General features: G+C 40.9%; 1 protein-coding gene across 5 annotated transcripts in view; it reads left to right on the top strand.

Annotated features, from left to right (window-relative positions):
- The window catches only part of TMEM150C (transmembrane protein 150C), a 109,409-nt gene extending 104,250 nt beyond the window's left edge, over positions 1-5,159 (top strand). For 3 of the 5 annotated variants that reach the window (XM_023553317.2, XM_023553319.2, XM_023553318.2), the window contains exons 9-10: positions 2,669-2,871; positions 3,706-5,159. In XM_023553317.2, the coding sequence (XP_023409085.1) occupies positions 2,669-2,871; positions 3,706-3,792 (290 nt within the window). In that variant the 3' untranslated portion in view covers positions 3,793-5,159. The other 2 variants (XM_023553321.1, XM_023553322.1) reach the window with 2 other exon arrangements.
- Positions 5,160-22,159: the final 17,000 nt, after the last annotated feature.

A 22,159-nucleotide genomic window follows, 5' to 3' on the forward strand; every position in this document is an offset into this window, starting at 1 on the left:
AACTAAGAGCCCAAGAGACAGAAAGGGCCACATGAACCAGAGACCTACATCATCCTGAGACCAGAAGAACTAGTTGGTGTCTGGCCACAATCGATGACTGCCCTGACAGGGAGCACAACAGAGAACTCCTGAGGGAACAGGAGATCAGTGGGATACAGACCCCAAATTCTCATAAAAAGACCATACTTAATGGTCTGACTGAGACTAGAGGAATCCCGGCGGCCATGGTCCCCAGACCTTCTGTTGGCACAGGACAGGAACCATCCCCGAAGACAACTCATCAGACATGAAAGGGACTGGTCAGCGGGTGGGAGAGAGATGCTGATGAAGAGTGAGCTAATTATATCAGGTGGACACTTGAGATTGTGTTGGCAACTCTTGTCTGGAGGGGGGATGGGAGGATAGAGAGAGAGGGAAGCTGGCAAAATTGTCACGAAAGGAGAGACTGAAAGGGCTGACTCAAGAGGGGGAGAGCAAGTGGAAGAAGGGAGTAAGATGTATGTAAACTTACATGTGACAGACTGATCGGATTTGTAAACGTTCACTTGAAGCTTAAGAAAAGTTAATAAAAAAAAAAATCCTGCAAATAGCAACTAATAATGAAAAAAAAATGTATCAACTCCTATAATCTTCACTTAGCAGGTATCTTAGGCTGGTTTCTCTAGAGGAGCAAAACCAGTGAAGTGTATATGTAAATATATATAGAGAGATTTTTTTCAAGGAAGTGGCTCACGCAATTGTAGAGGCTGCCAAGTCCCAAATCCATGGGTCAGGTGCCAGGCTTGAAGCTTCTCCTGACTCACATGGCTTCAGGGGATGATGAAGCCAAAATCAGCAGGTCAGATGGCAGGCTGCTGGCTCACAGGGCTGTGAAAGCTGGTGAATCCCAAAATCTGCAGGTCAGATGGCAGCCTGCTGCTTCATGTCCCAAGAACCAGAAATCAGGGGATGAGAAGTCAGATGCAGGATCAAGAGAGGGCAATGTTTGCCAGAACATCCATATATATCAGATGTAGGCTACACCCACAAGGAAACTTCTCTTTCAACTGATTGGTTGCTCATATCAGATCACAAAATGGAGAATGATTACATAATATCTGCCAAACCACTGAGAATTATGGCCTAGCCAAGTTGACACAGCCTTAACCATCATGGCAGGTAAGAATAGTAAAGCACAGAGAGGCTAATTTGCCCAAGATCACAGAAATAGTACATGGTAAATCAAGTTTTAAACTCAGGTTCAGTTCTTACACCCATAATCACTACATGGTTCTGCCTTTCTGACTTTCAAGAAAAGTTGGCCTTGAAATATGAAATCATCATTTAACATTCAGAGATGTTCTCTAGTTTAGTGGAGTATTTGAGTCTTTTATATCTTCTTCCCTCAAAAATTGCCATTCAATCATTCCATTGGTTATCTGAAGTTCTACTAGTCATATTAGAGAACATTTAAGAACTTGAAATTTAACCCAAAAGACTTGCTGCTTGCTAGCAACCTGATAAAATATTTTATAAAAGGTCAAAACTCTGCCCCATCTGGGCTTTGAAGATTTATCCTTTTCCCATTAACTTCAGTAATAAGTTAATTTTTTCTTTGACAATGTTTTGACAAAGTCAGAGTAGTATGGACAGGCTTTAAATTATCCTGAGTTTTGAGCTTATACCAAATAGCTCTGATCTGTGTTGTTTCTGAATACCTGAAAACATTTATTGGTTCTCAGGTACATGGATTAAGGCCTATCAGGAGAGCAAAGTTTGGCCGAAGTGGTTTCACATATTCTTACCATCTGAAAATTTCCTAAGATTTTAAGTCTAGTTCTGGAGACAAAACTAATTCTAAGGGAATATTCCTGATTTTCTGAATAAATGTATTCAGTCCTTGGCCTTTCATTAAGACATGCTATGAGCCTTTCTCCTTCCCTGCTCCTACCCCATATATCCTGGGTGAGGTTATAAATATTCAGACATATACCTTTCATGTTTCTTTGTTTTTTTAATTGCATTATTTTCATTTGGGCAAAGTTTAAATTTGACACCAGGAATGAAACTAGCCTATACATTAATACTTTGATTTTTATTGAGCTACTGCAGTTCTTTATTTCTGCTAAGAGTTGTCTGAAAAGCAATAGTGAAAATTAGAAAGAGAAGAAGAGCCTCTCAGGCATTTGTATCTGTGCAGAGTCAACGTTTTGTAGTAATAAAGAGAGCCCCTGCTGGACATTTATGGAGGTAATTAGTAGTTTGTTAGGCTCAAAATAATTTCTGCAGATATAATGATGACTAAAAAAAAAAAAATGACCCATAGTAGAAGGAGTCCTGGTAGTGCAGTGGTTAAAGCAATTGGCTGCTAACCAAAAGCAGTTTGAACCCACCAGGGCTCACAGGGAGAAAGCTGTGGCAGTCTGCTTCCATAAAGATTACAGCCTTGGAAACCCTATGGGGCAATTCTACTCTGTCCTATAGGATTGCTATGTGTTGAAACTGACTCGACGGCAGTGGGTTTGGTTTTATTTTGGTATGACCCGTAGCCATTTTTAGTAATTTTATAAAAGTTAGTTGTCTTTTGGAGAATCAGACTTTTTCTATCACCTGTCCCTGCCCAGTAAATAAAAATAACCCAGCTTAAATGTGGCTGATGCGGGTGCTTTCCTTGACCTCTTCTCTCCAGACTTCATCCTCATGGCCCAAGGCATCCACATGTATGCAGCCAGGATCCAGTGGGGCCTGGTCATGTGCTTCCTGTCTTACTTTGGCACCTTTGCTGTGGAGTTCCGGCATTATCGCTATGAGATTGTTTGCTCCGAGTACCAGGAGAATTTCCTAAGCTTCTCAGAAAGCCTCTCAGAAGCTTCTGAATACCAAACCGACCAGGTGTAACATCAGCTTTTGCCTGATGGGTGAGGTGGGTGTGACGGTGGGGCAGGTGCCAGGAGGGCACACTCACAGGACTTGACACATGACCTCATGATACATTTTTCACACACACACTCACACATACCACACATCCATTCATGGCCACATTTGCCAAATGAGCTTTTGAGGGCGAGTTATTTCTTCTTCAGTGAAAAAGCACAAGCCCTTGTGTGTCAAAATACTTGCTTGTTACACTGAAAATATATGCACGACAGAGCAAGAAACTTGTGCATGATCATGTCTCTCTCCCCTACCCTTACTCATTCTCTTCACGTTTCAGACTCCGCGTTCACCCTAACAGTAGGGTAGGCCAAATGTAACATGGGATAATGCCAACTCCCCAAATCGCCTTCAGCTCCAAAGAGCTTGGAACCAGCTAATTGGGAAGTTCGGAATCTGGTGTTAATACTCTTGAATGGATAATTGTGTATCGTGGAATTGGATGGAAACTGTATAGACATGTGATCTTGTGTAACGTGTGGAAAGGTGTGGGGTCAAAAGGAGAACTTTCCCAGGAAAATACACTTGGCCATCATTCAGAGGTGGGCTGTGTGAGTTCAACGAAATGCACCCGCCACAAACTGTGAGAGTGAAGCCCACTACCGTGATTGGGACTTGATCCATTGTGACTGAAAAATATTTCCAAATGTGAATGTTTGTAGGGATAATGGTCTGTCAAGCATGGAACAAGATGGGGCAGCAAACATAAGGTTTAGTGTTTGCTTCTGTAGTATGCCATGTACAGATTTTTTTTTTTATTTCATGGTTTACCTTTTTTTTTTTTCCTTTAAGGCACTACCATGGATCTCTCTTGGCTTCATGGACAAAGAATATATAGACCAAATGCAAGAGCTGAGCTTGCTTTGGGTTCAACCATGATAAAAGAAAAAAAAAGAATAGGAAAAAAATCACTTTCAGGTTTTATTTGCTGTTTTTATGTTTGAAGCTAAGAAAATGTGCAAAGATATATATTTGAAAGTAATAAAACTCCTGCTGGACATTTATAAAAGATAGAACTTTTAGAGCATCTTGTTATAAGTCCAAATTGGGAGAGTTCCTTAAAATCTATTGCTCAGATTTAGTATCTTTTTGTGGATTAAGGGCTTTTCAAACTTGGAATTTCTAGAAGCCTAATAAAAGATTACCCTCCCCCAGAATGAAATCAGGGCAGCTGGTTCCCTGCTGCCCAACACCTAGCTCTCATGTGCTAGAGTTCAGAACTCCAGCTTTCAAACGGTAGCCTAGACTTCTGAGGCTGTGCTTCTTAAAGAAGAGCAGAATTCCAAGTTCAAAATATGTCGGAGTGGGTCAAGTTGACAGACCCTCCATGCGTGCACTTTGTTTCAAGAAATCCCTGAATTTATGTGATTTATGTGATAGGGGCCTGGTATTTCAATTGTTTTTCAGTTCAACCCAAAATCTGAGCTTCTTGAGGAGGGGGTCAATGTCTTTTCATCTCTGTATTTGTCCCCACCTCCCAGCACAGTGCCTGGCACATCTTAGGTGCTCAATAAATGTCTGTTGAATAGAACTAAAGGTAATTTAAGAGAAGTAGGAGTATCAGAAAAATTCAAAGATGAGTGAGAAAATTTTTAGAAAATAAAAGACTATTACGAGAGACAGAAATGAATAAGGGTCAGATGGGGGAGTGAGACTATTTTTAAGGTTTATGTAAACTTTGAGGAAAATAATTAAGCAGAGAGTATTCTCCTATTAAAAAGGCATTTCACTGTAAATAGTCCAAGGTGACATTTTTTATTTTTGAATACTGCTTTTGTTTCTTTTTTCATTTTTATATTTTAAAATTTTTTTATCAAAAACAAAGGTTTATGAAGTTTTCTTTGACTGCATACAATTCAAATTAAACAGCTTTTGGTGATGCACTGTACACTTTCTTAAGAGTATATCTAATAGCACATTTTAGCAGAATCAGGCAAACTGACATTATTCATTGGGATCTTACCACTAAATAAAATTCTTTTATGCAGAATTCTGATTTTCTTGTTTGTTACACTAACTTTCTTCTCTAGTATTAAAATGTGTTAAACTCAGTGAGGCATTATGTTGACAGTGAACTTGAGTGTTACATTGATAGTATATAAATAAAAACCCACATTACAGAACCTCCTGGGAACTAGGAACCACAGCGTTCATGAAGGAGGCCAAGATCAGGGAATCTGCATTTGTAACAGGCATCTCAGCAGGATCTAACACAGATGGCCCAGAGAACAAAGTTTGAAATACACTAAACTTGGTTTTTGACAGTCAACTAAGTCTCTTGAAGAAGAAAAGTTACCTTCCCAGTTAGGAAAAAAAATATTTTTAAAGCAATGTTAAAGATATGATAAATTCTTTTGTTTAACAGAGGACTGACAGTGAGGTCAAGTTTTATTATGTGTGTTATTTATTGCCTTTGTTTTCCCCCTGTTATGGGAAAGTAAGACTTTCATCTTGAAACTTCTGATCTCCTGGTTATACATGGAGATTAGAACACCACTGTTGATTTTATTTTTGTCCTTAGGCATTGTGTCAGGCAGCTGAGACTGAGTTTTGCTCCAGTATATAAGAGCTAACGTTTATTTCTCGTATGGTACGACTTTCCAGGGCCAGCAAGGGGGCTGTGCTCACTGCAGTGACTTAGACCCTGGCTGAGAGAGCCTTTACCTTCATCTCATGCTTCCACAGTTGCCAACAGCCGAGAAACCGTGGCAAACTGCTCTTAAAGCTTTTGCCAGCAAGTGACAGACATCACCGAGCTTCTCTTTCATTGGCCAGAGCAAATCGCACGGCCATATCTGAGTGTGGCCAAGAAGGGAACTCCTACCATGTACCCAGAATTGAGAAACATTTATGAACACCCTAGTGATGATTAAAAAAAAAAAAAATTTTTTTTTTTTTTTAGTGATGACCACGGAATTCACATTAGGTTTTTAAAACCTCTTTGGTCACTGTCATTCCTTTGGAGCAGGAGTCCCAAGGATCATTAAAGAATCTGCCATCATTCAGAAATGAAGAAAAGGGGCATCTATGAGGTTGGGATAGAACAGCAAAATACAAGTGTGAAGAACAGTCTAAGTAATAATTAAAATGAGAGAAATGCACTTCCATTGAGCCCAAGGGCTCTTGGCTACATTTTAAAAATTTATGTTCCCCAAAGAAGTGGAAACCAATGGTTTGGGGGAAGAGAATTTCATATGTGAAATAAGTTGATTTTCACAATCCACAGATTCCCTATTAACACTCTTCCAAGTGAGGGTTCCAAGAGAAATCTGCAAATATCCAAATTTTAAGTCCAAAGAAAGGTAGGTAAGAAGGCTAGGTCCCTCACTGGAAAAGCAGAGATCTTTCCATTGGTATAAAATAGGCTTTTATTTCTCCCATCTTAAAAATAAGTCCTTATTTGCAGTCTCCAATGGGTCTCTCCCAATTTTCTCTTGAACCCACTCCAATCATGTTTTTGCTCCCACCAATTCACTGAAACTACTCAAGCACCCCCAAAGACCTCACAGTGTTACATTCATGGATCAGTTCTCAGTCCTTACCTTACCTCTCTTCATAAGCAACACTTGACAATTTGGTCACCCCTTCCCACCTCCCTTAAAACATTTTCTTCCTGTGGCCTCCGGAACATCATGCCCTCTTAGTTTGCCTCCTGCTTCACAGTCCACTGCTCACTCTCTGCTGGAACTTCTTTGCCTGACCTAACATCCAAGTGCTCTGTCGTTCAAGCCTTGGAACTCTTCTTTCCTGTCCATATTCACTCCCTTGGTGATCTTATCCAGTCTCCTGGTTTAAAATACCGCCATATAAAGACATCTCCCAAGTTCTCCAACCCAGACCTCAATCCTGAATTCCTGGCCTATAACTTTCTTGACATCTTCACTTGGTTGTCTAATAAAAACCAAACCAGTTTCCATCAAATTGATTCTAACACATAGTGACCCTATAGGACAGGGTAGAATTGCCCCATAGGGTTTTCAAGGCTATAATCTTTACCAAAGCAGATAGCCAGGTCTCTCTCCTTCAAAGCAGCTGGTGGGTTCAAACCACTGACCTTTTGATTAGCAACTGACCACTTAACCTCTGCACCACCAGGGCTCCTTTGGGTGTCTAATAGGCATCTCAAATTTAACACACTCAGAAACAAACTCCTTATCTCCTCCCTTTAAACCTAATCCTCCCGCAGTCATCCGCATCTAAGTTACCAGTTGCCATTGAGTCGATTCTAACCCATGGGACCCCACATGTGTCTGAGAAGAACTGTGCTCCACTGAACTTGCAATAGCTGATTTTTTTTTCCAGAATAGATTACCAGGCCTTTCTTCTGAGGTGCCTCTGGGTGGACTTGGATCTCCAACCTTTCAGATAGAAATTACTTTTAAAAAGAACCAAATAGGAATTCTGGAGTTGAAAAAGTACCATAACTGAAATGAAAAACTCACTAGAGGACTCAACAGCAGATTCAAGCAGGCAGAAGAAAGAATCAGCAAACCTGAAAAGTCAATTGAAATTACCCAGTCTAAAGAACAGAAAGAAAAAAGAGAAAAAAAAAAAAAATGAGCAGAGCCCAAGAGATCTTTGGGACACCATCAAGCATAGGAACATAAACATAATAATAGCTCTCCCATAAGGAGAGAAGGGAGAGAAAGGGGCAGAAAGAATATCTGAAGAAATAATTGCCAAAAACTTCCCAAATCTGATAAGAAATATTAATCTATATACCAAAGAAGCTCAAAAAATTCCAAGTAAGATAAACTCAAAGAGATCCACACAGAGACACATTATAATCAAACTGTCAAAAGGCAAAGATAAAGAGAACCTTAAGAGCAGCAAGAGAAAAGTGACTCATAACATACAAGAGATTCTCAATAAGATTAAGAGCTGATTTCTCATCAGAAACCATGGAGCCCAGAAGGCAGTAGGATGACATATTCAAAGTGCTGGAAGAAAAAACCTACCAACCAAGAATTCTATATCCAGCAAAACTATCCTTTAAAAAATGACAGAGAAATTAAGACATTCCCAGCAAGGGAATGAGACGGTCGGGCATGTAGAGAAAAGAATATGTTAATACTTTCCTTTGTGTGAAGGAGGTGAGAGGCTGGAGGAAGGGAGGGTTCTCCCTCTTACACGAGACTCCCATGACTGACACAGTTTGTTTCATCAGGGCTATCTTCTTCTGGGTCAGGACAAAGTGGGTTGCTCCAGTATTCACTAGAAACTGTACAGGTCCCCACCACCATCACCTTCATTATAATCAGAGGCTCAGGTGGAGGACTCGTCTCCAATCCTCCTCAGTCCAAGTCTTCCCCTATCAGCATCATGGGGCACTGGACAGCCCCAGGCTCTTTCTTACCTGTGGGTAGGAATTTAGGGGACTCTCTCTTCCAGTGTCCTCTCTCTTTGCACCAGGTGCACTGGTCTTGGCTTAACAGGGGTTGGGGCCTCTAACCTCCCTCTCTTCTCAGGGGCCCTCCTCTTGGGTCACCAGGAGACGGGCCATTTCCCTGCAAGGTGGCAGCCAGGAATGTTGCCTGTCTTCTGATCAGTGATTTTTCTCTTTTCCTATTCCCAGTTCAGATTGGAATATACCTGGTAGACAAGCTCAACAAGCCACGAGAGACACAACTCCTCACCTCTCTCAAGTTTCTGGAGTTTTTTTTCCGTATTCCAGGGCACTCTGCCCAGTAAAAAATCATATTCATCATGTGAACGTTTTGAGGCCTCTCAAGGTCCATGTCTACAAGCTGTCTAAAAACCTCAAATTTTTAAAACTTAGAAGCTCTTCGGTTGGTTCTTATTTGATCCCATATATTTTGCTAAGGTTTTCTTTTGTTTGTTTGTTTTTAAGACACCCCTTTTTTTCACTCTTCTAAAAGGCACACCCTATTACAAGCAAGGTGGGTCTGTCTATTGGCCACATTCAGATTCTAGCCAGGGTCCCCCATAAGGAAAGTCTCTGTCGCCAGCTGATTTACTGCCTGCACTTAGCGACAGCTGTCAGCCTCAGCCCTAGCCTTTTCTAGGACCATGTGCCCTTCTTTTGGATCAGGAGCACATCCAGCAGTGCCTGGAAATCTACTCAGGAGTGTGGAAGATGGAAGCAAAAAGATCCTGCATTCTCTTAGGGTCTTCCTGTTACCCAGGGCAACGGTTTTCCCAGTTATAAAGATTGCTTGTTGAGAGAGGTTGGTGGACCCAGACCATGCTGGTGTCTCCTGCCGGACTTGTCGGAGGGGATGCATGCCCCTGGGCTCAGTTGTGCTATGGCTGTCCTGAGAATTGTTCACTTCATATTACTTTTCTCCCTAGTCACCGAATTGGGGCACCCAAAGGCTCTTCTGTTCCACATATGGAGCGGTGAGCCCAACACTGCGGCACAAGGGCCTGGGAGGGGTGAATATAGGGCATATTGGGTTTTAGCAGTGGAAATTGTTGCCTACACAGCCACTTCTCTCAAAACGGAAGCATAAAGGATGGTGGTCATGATCTGCTGGCTCCATTTCTGGACCAGATTTTACATTTCTTCTGCAATCCCTCGTCCCAATACGGAATCATAAAGGCTTCTACATAATACTTATCATCTCATTTACCCTCATGAATACACAAAAAAATCAAGTTGCAGGAGGAGGGGGCAAAGATGGCTGACTAGGTAGACGCTACCTCGGATCCCTCTTGCAACAAAGACTCGGAAAAACAAGTGAATCAATCACATACATGACAATCTACGAACCCTGACCAACAAACACAGATTTAAAGAGTTGACCTGAATGACAGAGACCGAGAACGAACAACCACGAGGAAGCAGCGACTGTTTTCGGAGCCTGGAGCCAGCGTCCCAGTCAGGAAACCTTGGCGCTGGGCTTTGGACTGGGTGCAGGGGAGCTGAGCACGGCATCCTGCAACGGTGCAAACACAGGGCGCAGCCCTACTCCCCTGAACTGACCTCGGTAGGGGACCCAGCCGGTCCGCGCGGGCAGCACGGCGACGCAGCTGGCGGGAGAAGTCGCCGGGAGGCAGCGACTGGTTTTGGAGCTGGGAGAGCAGCGTCCCAGCTGGGGAACCTTGACGCTGGGCTTTGGACTGGCAGCGGAGGAACCGACCGCGGCTTCTGAGACAGCGCAAGCACGGGACGTGGGCCTCACCCTCGGGGGCAATCTCTACCCAGCCAGCACACACAGGCGACGCGCCCCTTGGAATCTCAGATAACATAGTCATCCCAAGCAAGATAAGTAACTTTGTCTACATTCCAGGGTACTACTCTCTCCTGTTTTTCTGAACCCTCCCCTCCCCTTCCCAGGCTGCTTCATTAACAATGGAATTTCCTGAGCCACAGGGAGAACTGCTCCGCGGTTTTTCTTTTCCTTTTTTTTTTTTGGTCTTTTCCTAACCCATTCTTCTGGCCTGAGAGAAGCAACCACAAAAAACCCCGGGACCAAAAATCCTTCCCTAATTGGACTAAAAACACAGAACCAGCTCCAGCCAAGCATATGTGATCCACAGTCTCGGGCTTTCATCCTTACAGGGAAAAAGGTGGCTATGATAATGCAAAGGCTTTTCTGATAGGGATCTGACTGCAATTATTTTAGCCGATTTACTGGAAAGACAAGTTTCCCAGGTCTGATATCTCTCCGTATTCAACAGAGCCCTCACTGACCCACAACAGGGAACTGAGGGCTGAAGCTCCCCCTGACCACCTAGCCTCCTGCCTCAGGGGTCTAAGGAGGGTGACACCTACCAATTTGTAGAGGTACTTGCATTGGGGGTCTAAGGTACAACTGCAGAGCCCACCCACCAAGGTGCGTTAGGAATAGAGACACACCTACCTCACTGACACTTGGGGGAAGCCTGTCAGCATCCTGCCCCCCTTGGAGTGTGAACCCCAGCTGCTACTAGAATCTAGTGCACACAACTATCACCACTACTTCTCAAGGTGGATAGGTGAAAGGGTGCACCACGCATTTGATGACCCAAAATCAGATTCTACTCAAGAATAGTGAATGGACTCAGGCATATATATCTGGTAACAGCCCAAACCAGCTGGTAATAGGTCATAAGTGAGTACAGTAATCAAGACAGCACAATCTAGTAGCCCATCTACGTATATTGAAAGAAAACAAAACAAGATAAGACTCAGTGAGCAAATATAGAATAAATCACTACAATATCTTAGTGATGGCTCGGAGACAGCAGTCAATATCAAACCACATAAAGAAGCAGACCATGACTGCTTCTACAGCCCCCCAAACTAAAGAATCAAAATCTTTCCCAAATTAAGATATAATCCTGGAATTGCCAGATACAGAATATAAAAAACTAATTTACAGAATGCTTCAAGACATCAGGGATGACCTCAGAAATGAAATAAGGCAATCTACAGAAAAAGCCAAGGAACACACTGATAAAGCAGTTGAAGAACTAAAAAAGATTATTCAAGAACATAGTGGAAAAATTAATAAGTTGCAAGAATCCATAGAGAGACAGCATTCAGAAATCCATAAGATTAACAATAAAATTACAGAATTAGACAATGCAATAGGAAGTCAGAGGAGCAGACTCGAGCAATTAGAATGCAGAGTGGGAAATCTGGAGAACCAGGGAATTAACACCAATATAGCTGAAAAAAAATCAGATAAAAGAATTAAAAAAAATGAAGAAACTGTAAGAATCATGTGGGACTCTATCAAGAAGGATAACTTGCATGTGATTGGAGTCCCAGAACAGGGAGGGATAACAGAAGACACAGAGAGAATAGTTGAAGATCTGCTGGCAGAAAACTTCCCTGACATCATGAAAGATGAAAGGGTATCTATCCAAGATGCTCATCGAACCCCATTTAAGACTGATCCAAAAAGAAAAACACCAAGACATATTATCATCAAACTTGCCAAAACCAAAGATAAAGAGAAAATTTTAAAAGCAGTCAGGGATAAAAGAAAGGTCTCCTGCAAGGGAGAATCAATGAGAATAAGTTTCTTTCAGACTACTCAGCAGAAACCATGCAGGCAAGAAGGCAATGGGATGACATATACACAGCACTGAAGGAGAAAAACTGCCAGCCAAGGATCATATATCCAGCAAAACTCTCTCTGAAATATGAAGGTGAAATTAAGATATTTACAGATAAACACAAGCTTAGAGAATTTGCAAAAAACAAACCAAAGCTACAAGAAATACTAAAGGAAATTGTTTGGTCAGAAAACCAATAATATCAGATACCAGCACAACACAAGGTCACAGAACAGAACATCCTGATATCAACTCAAATAGGGAAATCACAAAAACAAATTAAGATTAATTAAAAAAAAAATGCTCAAAACAGGGAATCATTGAAGTCAATATGTAAAAGATCACAATAATCAAAAAGAGGGACTAAATACAGGTGGCATAGAACTGCCATATGGAGAGGGATACAAGGCGATATAGGACAATACAAGTTAGGTTTTTACTTAGAAAAATAGGGGTAACTATTAAGGTAACCACAAAGAGGTATAACAACTCCATAACTCAAAATAAAAACCAAGAAAAATGTAACGACTCAGTAAACATAAAGTCAAATACTGTGAAAATGAGGAACACACAATTTACAAAGAAAAATGTCTCAGCACAAAAAAGTAAGTGGAAAAATGAAATTGTCAACAACACACATAAAAAGGCATCAAAATGACAACACGAAACACATACTTAGCTGTAATTACGCTGAATGTAAATGCACCAATAAAGAGACAGAGAGTCTCAGACTGGATAAAGAAACACGATCCGTCTATATGCTACCTACAAGAGACACACCTTAGACTTAGAGACACAAACAAAAACTCAAAGGATGGAAAAAAATATATCAAGCAAACAATAAGCAAAAACGAGCAGGAGTAGCAATATTAATTTCTGACAAAATAGACTTTAAAGTTAAATCCACCACAAAGGATAAAGAAGGACACTACATAATGATAAAAGGGACAACAGACCAGGAAGATATAACCATATTAAATATTTATGCACCCAATGACACAGCTGCAGGATACATAAAACAAATTTTAACAGAACTGAAAAGTGAGATAGACACCTCCACAATTATAGTAGGAGACTTCAACACACCACTTTCGGAGAAGGACAGGACATCCAGTAAGAAGCTCAGTAGAGACACGGAAGACCTAATTACTAGAATCAACCAACTTGACCTCACTGACTTATACAGATCTCTCCACCCAACTGCTGCAAAGTATACTTTTTTTTCTAGCGCACATGGAACATTCTCTAGAATAGACCACATATTAGGTCATAAAACAAACCTTTGCAGAATCCAAAACATCGAAATATTACAAAGCATCCTCTCAGACCACAAGGCCATAAAAGTGGAAATCAATAACAGAAAAATTAGGGAAAAGAAATCAAATACTTGGAAACTGAACAATACCCTCCTGAAAAAAAGACTGGGTTATAGAAGATATTAAGGAGGGAATAAAGAAATTCATAGACTGCAACGAGAATGAAAATACTTCCTATCAAAACCTCTGGGACACAGCAAAAGCAGTGCTCAGAGGCCAGTTTATATCAATAAATGCACACATACAAAAAGAAGAAAGAGCGAAAAGCAGAGAACTGTCCCTACAACTTGAACAAATAGAAAGTGAGCAACAAAAGAATCCATCAGGCACCAGAAGAAAACAAATAATAAAAATTAGAGCTGAACTAAATGAATTAGAGAGCAGAAAAACAATTGAAAGAATTAACAAAGCCAAAACCTGATTCTTGGAAAAAATTAACAAAATTGATAAACCATTGGCCAGACTGACTAAAGAAATACAGGAAAGGAAACAAATAACCCAAATAAGAAACGTGATGTGCCACATCACAACAGACCCAACTGAAATTAAAAGAATCATATCAGATTATTATGAAAAATTGTACTCTAACAAATTTGCAAACCTAGAAGAAATGGATGAATTCCTGGAAAAACACCACCTACCTAAACTAACACATTCAGAAGTAGAACAACTAAAAAGACCCAAAACAAAAAAAGAGATTGAAACGGTAATCAAAAAACTTCCAACAAAAAAAAGCCCTGGCCCGGATGGCTTTACTGCAGAGTTCTACCAAACTTTCAGAGAAGAGTTAACACCACTACTACTAAAGGTATTTCAAAGCATAGAAAATGACGGAACACTACCAAACTTATTCTATGAAACCACCATATCCCTGATACCAAAACCAGGTAAAGACATTACAAAAAAAGAAAATTACAGACCTATATCCCTCATGAACATAGATGCAAAAATCCTCAACAAAATTCTAGCCAATAGAATTCAACAACATATCAAAAAAATAATCCACCGTGACCAAGTGGGATTTATACCAGGTATGCAAGGCTGGTTTAATATTAGAAAAACCATTCGTGTAATCCACCATATAAATAAAACAAAAGACAAAAACCACATGATCTTATCAATTGATGCAGAAAAGGCATTTGACAAAGTCCAACACCCATTTATGATAAAAACTCTCACCAAAATAGGAATTGGAGGAAAATTCCTCAACATAATAAAGGGCATCTATACAAAGCCAAGAGCCAACATCACTCTAAACGGAGAGAGCCTGAAAACATTTCCCTTGAGAACGGGAACCAGACAAGGATGCCCTTTATCACCGCTCTTATTCAACATTGTGCTAGAGGTCGTAGCCAGAGCAATTAGGCTAGACAAAGAAATAAAGGGCATCCAGATTGGCAAGGAGGAAGTGAAATTCTCTCTGTTTGCAGATGACATGATCTTATACACAGAAAACCCTAAGGAATCCTCCAGAAAACTACTGAAACTAATAGAAGAGGTTGGCAGAGTCTCAGGTTATAAGATAAAAATACAAAAATCACTTGGATTCCTCTACATCAACAAAAACAACATCGAAGAGGAAATAACCAAATCAATACCATTCACAGTAACCCCCAAGATTATAAAATACTTAGGAATAAATCTTACCAAAGATGTAAAACACCTATACAAAGAAAACTACAAAGTACTACTACGAGAAACTAAAACGGACCTACTTAAGTGGAAAAACATATCTTGCTCATGGATAGGAAGACTTAACATAGTAAAAATGTCTATTCTACCAAAAGTCATCTATATATACAATGCACTTCCGATCCAAATTCCAATGTCATTTTTTAATGTGATGGAGAAACCACCAACTTCATATGGAAGGGAAAGAAGCCCCGGATAAGTAAAGCATTGCTGAAAAAGAAGAAGAAAGTGGGAGGCCTCACTTTACCTGATTTCAGAACCTATTATACAGCCACAGTAGTCAAAACAGCCTGGTACTGGTACAACAACAGGCACATAGACCAATGGAACAGAATTGAGAACCCAGATATAAATCCATCCATATATGAGCAGCTGATATTTGACAAAGGCCCAGTGTCAGTTAATTGGGGAAAAGATAGTCTTTTTAACAAATGGTGCTGGCATAACTGGATATCCATTTGCAAAAGAATGAAACAGGACCCATACCTCACACCATGCACAAAAACTAACTCCAAGTGGATCAAAGACCTGAACATAAAGACTAAAACGATAAAGATCATGGAAGAAAAAATAGGGACGTCAGGAGCCCTAATACAAGGCATAAGCAGAATACAAAACATTACCAAAAATGACAAAGAGAAACCAGATAACTGGGAGCTTCTAAAAATCAAACACCTATGCTTATCTAAAGACTTCACCAAAAGAGTAAAAAGACCACCTACAGACTGGGAAAGAATTTTCAGCTATGACATCTGCGACCAGTGCCTGATCTCTAAAATCTATATGATTCTGTCAAAACTCAACCACAAAAAGACAAACAACCCAATCAAGAAGTGGGCAAAGGATATGAACACACACTTCACTAAAGAAGATATTCAGGCAGCTAACAGATACATGAGAAAATGCTCTCGATCATTAGCCATTAGAGAAATGCAAATTAAAACTACAATGAGATTCCATCTCACTCCAACAGGGCTGGCATTAACCCAAAAAACACAAAATAATAAATGTTGGAGAGGCTGCGGAGAGATTGGAACTCTTCTACACTGCTGGTGGGAATGTAAAATAGTACAACCACTTTGGAAATCTATCTGGCATTATCTTAAACAGTTAGAAATAGAACTACCATACAACCCAGAAATCCCACTCCTCGGAATATACCCTAGAGAAATAAGAGCCTTCACACAAACAGATATATGCACACCCATGTTTATTGCAGCTCTGTTTACAATAGCAAAAAGCTGGAAGCAACCAAGGTGTCCATCAACGGATGAATGGTTAAGTAAATTGTGGTATATTCACACAATGGAATACTACGCATCCATAAAGAACAGTGACGAATCTGTGAAACATTTCATAACATGGAGGAACCTGGAAGGCATTATGCTGAGAGAAATTAGTCAGAGGCAAAAGGACAAATATTGTATAAGACCACTTATTATAAGATCTTGAGAAATAGTATCAACTGAGAAGAACACATACTTTTGTGGTTACGAGGAGGGGACGGAGGGAGGGTGGGAGAGGGTTTTTTACTGATTAGTTAGTAGATAAGAACTGCTTTAGGTGAAGGGAAGGACAGTACTCAATACATGGAAGGTCAGCTTAACTGGACTGGACCAAAAGCAAAGAAGTTTCCGGGATAAACTGAATGCTTCAAAGGTCAGCGGAGCAAGGGCGGGGGTTTGGGGACTATGGTTTAAGGTGACTTCTAAGTCAATTGGCAAAATAATTCTATTATGAAAACATTCTGCATCCCACTTTGGAATGTGGCATCTGGGGTCTTAAATGCTAACAAGCGGCCATCTAAGATGCATCAATTGGTCTCAACCCACCTGCATCAAAGGAGAATGAAGAACACCAAGGTCACACGATAACTATGAGCCCAAGAGACAGAAGGGGCCTCATGAACCAGAGACATATCATCCTAAGACCAGAAGAACTAGTTGGTGCCCGGCCACAACCGATGACTGCCCCGACAGGGAGCACAATAGAGAACCCCTGAGGGAGCAGGAGATCAGTGGGATGCAGACCCCAAATTCTCACAAAAAGACCATACTTAATGGTCTGACTGAGACTAGAGGAATCCTGGTGGTCATGGTCCCCAAACCTTCTGTTGGCCCAGGACAGGAACCATCCCCAAAGACAACTCATCAGACATGAAAGGGACTGGACAGTGGGTAGGAGAGAGATGCTGATGAAGAGTGAGCTATTTGTGTCAGGTGGACACTTGAGACTGTGTTGGCATCTCCTGTCTGGAGGGGGGATGGGAGGGTAGAGAGGGTTGGAAGCTCGCAAAATTGTCAGGAAAGGAAAGACTGAAGGGCTGACTCATTAGGGGGAGAGCAAGTGGGAGTATGGAGTAAGGTGTATATAAACTTATATGTGACAGACTGACTTGATTTGTAAACGTTCACTTGAAGCTCAATAAAAATTAAAAAAAAATCAAGTTTCACGATGGTATTATAATTTAGAGACCCATTTGCTATTCACTTTTCGTCATCTGCCAGTTCGTATTAAGGACAGGCAGTGGTATAAAACACAATCATCTTTTTCTTTTTAATAGAGTCTGATTGGAAATATTGCCAGGTGTTAAGGATGCATCCTAGTGGGCTGCATTCCAGGATCACCTGAACGTTCCCCATTCTGTGGACACACACACTTGCACACACAACATAATTCAGTGCACCAACCTACTAACAGATACCTAGAGCCTTTTACCCCCACAAGTCTGTCAGTTTGCCATACTGTGGGGGCTTGCATGTTGCTGTGATGCTGGAAGTTATGTCACCAGTATATTCAAATACAAGCAGGGTCACCCATGGTAGACAGGTTCCAGCTGGGCTTCCAGACTAAGACAAACTAGGAAGAAGGACCTGGTGGTCTACTTCTAAAAAAAAATTAGCTGGTGAAAACCTTATGGATAGCAGCGGAACACTGTCTGATACTGTGCTGGAAAATGAGCCCTTCAGGTTGGGAGAAACTCAACATATAACTGGGGAAGAGCTGCCTCCTCAAAATAGCATCAACCTTAATGATGTGGATGGAGTCAAGCTTTCAGAACCTTCATTTGCTGATGTGGCATGACTCAAAATGAGAAGGAACAGCAGCAAATATCCATTAATTATAGGAACATGGAATGTATGAAATATGAGTCTAGGAAAATTAGAAATTGTCAGAAATGAAATGGAACACATAAACATAGATATCCTAGTGTAATGGATTGAATTGTGTCCCCAAAAAATGTATGTCAACTTGGCTAGTCCATGATTCTCAGTATTGCATGATTGTCCACCACTTTGTCATCTGATGTGATTTTCCTATGTGTTGTGGATCCTATCTCTGTGATGTTAATGAGGCAGGATTACAGGCAGTTATGTTAATGAGGCAGGACTCAACCTACAAGATTAGGTTTTTCTTAAGCCAGTCTCTTTGAGATGTAAAAGACAGAAGCAAGCAGAGACACATGGGGACCGCATACCACCAAAAGAACTGGGGGCAGAATGCATCCTTTTGACCCGGGGTTTCTGCCCAGAAAAACTCCTAGACCAAGGGAAGATTCATGACGAAGACCTTCCTTCAGAGTCAACAGAGAAAGAAAGCCTTCCCTTGGAGCTTGTAGGCTGAATTTGGACTTTTGGCCTACTAGACTGTGAGACAATAAATTTCTCTCTGCTAAAGCCATCCACTTGTGGTATTTCTATTCTATTAGCACTAGATGACTAAGAATCCTAGGCGTTAGTGAGCTGAAATGGACTGGAATTTGCCATTCTGAATCAGAAAATCATATGGTCTGCTAAGCTGAGAATGACAAACTGAAGACAAATGGCATTGCATTCATCATCAAAAAAGACGTTTCATGATATATCCTGATGTACAACAGTCAGTAAGAGGATAATATCCATAGGCCTACAGGGAAGACCAGTTAATATGACTATTATTCAAATTTATGCACCAAACACTAGGGCCAAAGATGAAGAAATTGAAGATTTTTACCAACTTTTGCAGTCTGAAATTGATCAAACATGGAATCAAGATGCATTGATATTACTGGGGATTGGAATATGAATGTAGGAAACAACAAAGAAGGATTGGTAGTTGGAACATATGGCCTTGGTGACAGAAACAATGCTGAAGACTGCATGATAGAATTTTGCAACACCAACAACTTCTTCATTGCAAATACCTTTTTTCAACAATATAAATGGAGACTATACGTGCAGACCTCACCAGATGGAATACACAGGGATCAAATCAACTACATCTGTGGAAAGAGATGATGAAGAACCTCAATATCATCAGTCAGAACAAGGCCAGGGGCTGACTGTGGAACAGACCATCAATTGCTCATATGCAAGTTCAAGCTGAAGCTGAAGAAAATTAGAACAAGTCCATGAGAGCCGAAGTACAACCTTGAATAGATCCCAACTGAATTTAGAGACCATCTCAAGATAAATTTGATACACTGAATACTGATGACTGAAGACCAGACGAGTTGTGGAATGACATCAAAGACATTATACATCAAGAAAGCAAGAGGCCATTAAAAAGACAGGAAACAAAGAAAAGACCAAAATGGAGGTCAGAAGAGACTCTGAAACTTGCTCTTGAAAGTAGAGTAACTAAAGTGAAATGAACAAAAGGAGCTGAACAGAAGATTTCAAAGGGTGGCCCAGGAAGACAAAGTAAAGTATTATAATGACATGTGCAAAGATCAGGAGTTAGAAAACCAGAAGTTTCTCAAGCTGAACCCAAAAAAACAAACAAACAAACAAAAAAACCCAGTGCCGTCGAGTCAATTCTGACTCATAGTGACCCTATAGGACAGAGTAGAACTGCCCCTATAGGGTTTCCAAGGAGCGCCTGGTGGATTCAAACTGCCAACCCTTTGGTTAGCAGCTGTGGCACTTAACCACTACGCCACCAGGGTTTCCCTCAAGCTGAAAGAATTGAAAAAAAAAAAAAAAAACCCAATCCTCTAGTTGCAACAGTGAAGGATTCTATGGGCAATACTGAATGATGCAGAAAGCATCAAAAGAAGATAGAAGAAATACACTTAGTCACTGTACCAAAAAGAATTGGTCAATGTTCAACTGTTTGAGGAGATAGCATATGATCAAGAACCAATGGTACCAAAGGAAGAAGTCCAAGCTGCACTGAAGACACTGGCAAAAAACAAGGCTCTAGGAATTGACAGAATACCAATTGAGATGTTTCAACAAATGGATGCCATGCTGGCGGTGCTCACTCGTCTATGCCAAGAAATTTGGAAGACAGCTACCTGGCCAACAGACTGGAGGAGATTCATAAATATGCCTATCCCAAGAAAGGTGATCCAACTGAATGTGGAAATTATCAAACGATATTAATATCACACAGAAGTAAAATTTTGCTGAAGATAATTCAAAGAGTTGCTGCAGTACATTGGCAGGGAACTGCCAGAAATTCAAGTTGGATTCTGAAGAGGACATGAACCAGGGATATCATTGCTGATGTCAGATGAATCCTGGCTGAAAGCAGAGAATACCAGAAAGATGTTGTCATGGGTTGAATTATGTCCCCCAAAAAATGTATCAACTTGGTTAAGCCATGATTCTCAGTATCCTGTGGTTGTCCTCCATTTTGTGATAGTAATTTTATGTTAAAGAGGATTAGGGTGGGAGTGTAACACCCTTACCAGGTCACATCCCTGATCCAATGTAAAGGGAGTTTCCCTGGGGTGTGGCCTGCACCACCTTTTATCTTTCAAGGGATAAAACGGAAAGGGAAGCAAGCAGAGAGTTGGGGACCTCATAACATCAAGAAAGAAGCATTGCGAGCAGAGTGCATCCTTCGGATGGGGTTCCTGCACAGAGAAGCTCCTAGTCCAGAGGAAGATTGAAGAGAAGGACCTTCCTCCAGGACCGATGGAGAGAAAAAGCCTTCTCCTGGAGCTGACGCCCTGAATTTGGACTTCTAGCCCACTAGACTGTGAGAAAATTAATTTCTCTTTGTTAAAGCCATCCACTTGTGGTATTTCTGTTATAGCAGCTCTAGATGACTAAGACAGATGTTTACCTGTGTTTCATTGACTGTGCAAAGGCATTCGACTGTGGATCATAACAAATTATGGATAATATTTTGAAGAATGGGAATTTTCAGAATACTTAATTGTGTTCACGAGGAACCTGTACATAGACCAAGAGGCAGTTGTTCGAACAGAACAAGGGGATACTGCATGGTTTAAAGCCAGGACAAACGTGTGTCAGGGTTGTATTTTTTCACCATACTTATTCAGTCTGTATGCTGAGCAAATAATCCAGGAAGCTGGACTATATGAAGAAGAATGTGGCATCAGGATTAGAGGAAAATTCATTAACAACCTGCGTTATGCAGATGACACAACCTTGCTTGCTGAAAGTGAAGAGGAATTGAAGCACTTAATGATGAAGATCGAAGAAGCCTTCAGTATGGATTACACCTCAACATAAAGAAAACAAAAATTCTCACAGCTGGATCAATAAGCAACATCATGATAAATGGAGAAAAGATTGAAGTTGTTAAAGATTTCATTTTAATGGACCCACAATCAACAGCCATGGAAGCAGCAGTCAAGAAATAATAGCATGTATCGCATTAGGAAAATCTGCTGCAAAAGACCTCTTTGAAGTGTTAAAAAGCAAAGATGTTACTTTAAGGACTAAGGTGCACCTGACTCAAGCCATGGTGTTTTCGATTGCCTCGTATGCATGCAAAAGCTGGACAATGAATAAGGAAGACCAAAGAAGAATTGATGCCTTTGAATAATGGTATTGGTGAGGAATATTGAATATACCATGGACTGCCAGAAGAATGAACAAATCTGTCTTGGAATAAGTACAGCCAGAATAACTCCTTAGAGGAGTTAGAGGCAAGGATGGTGAGACTATGTCTCACATACTCTGGACGTGTTATCAGAAGGGACCAGTCCCTGGAGAAGAACCTCATGCTTGGTAGAGGGTCAGCAAAAGAGGAAGACCCTCAGTGAGATGGAGTGACATAGTAGCTGCAACAATGAACTCAAGCGAAACGACTGTGAGGATGGTGCAGGACCAGGCAGTGTTGTGCATAGGGTTGCTATGACTTGGAACTGACTTGATGGCACCTAACAACAACAGAGCCTTTTATTTGCTCAACAGTCAATCCCTCCTGCTAAGGCCTTACCTAGGAATTACCCTGTTATTTACCAAATAACCACAGGCACCTAAAGCCTT

The sequence above is a fragment of the Loxodonta africana genome, chromosome 5 (assembly GCF_030014295.1).
Source record: "Loxodonta africana isolate mLoxAfr1 chromosome 5, mLoxAfr1.hap2, whole genome shotgun sequence".
In the NCBI taxonomy this organism is placed as follows: Eukaryota; Metazoa; Chordata; class Mammalia; order Proboscidea; family Elephantidae; genus Loxodonta; species Loxodonta africana.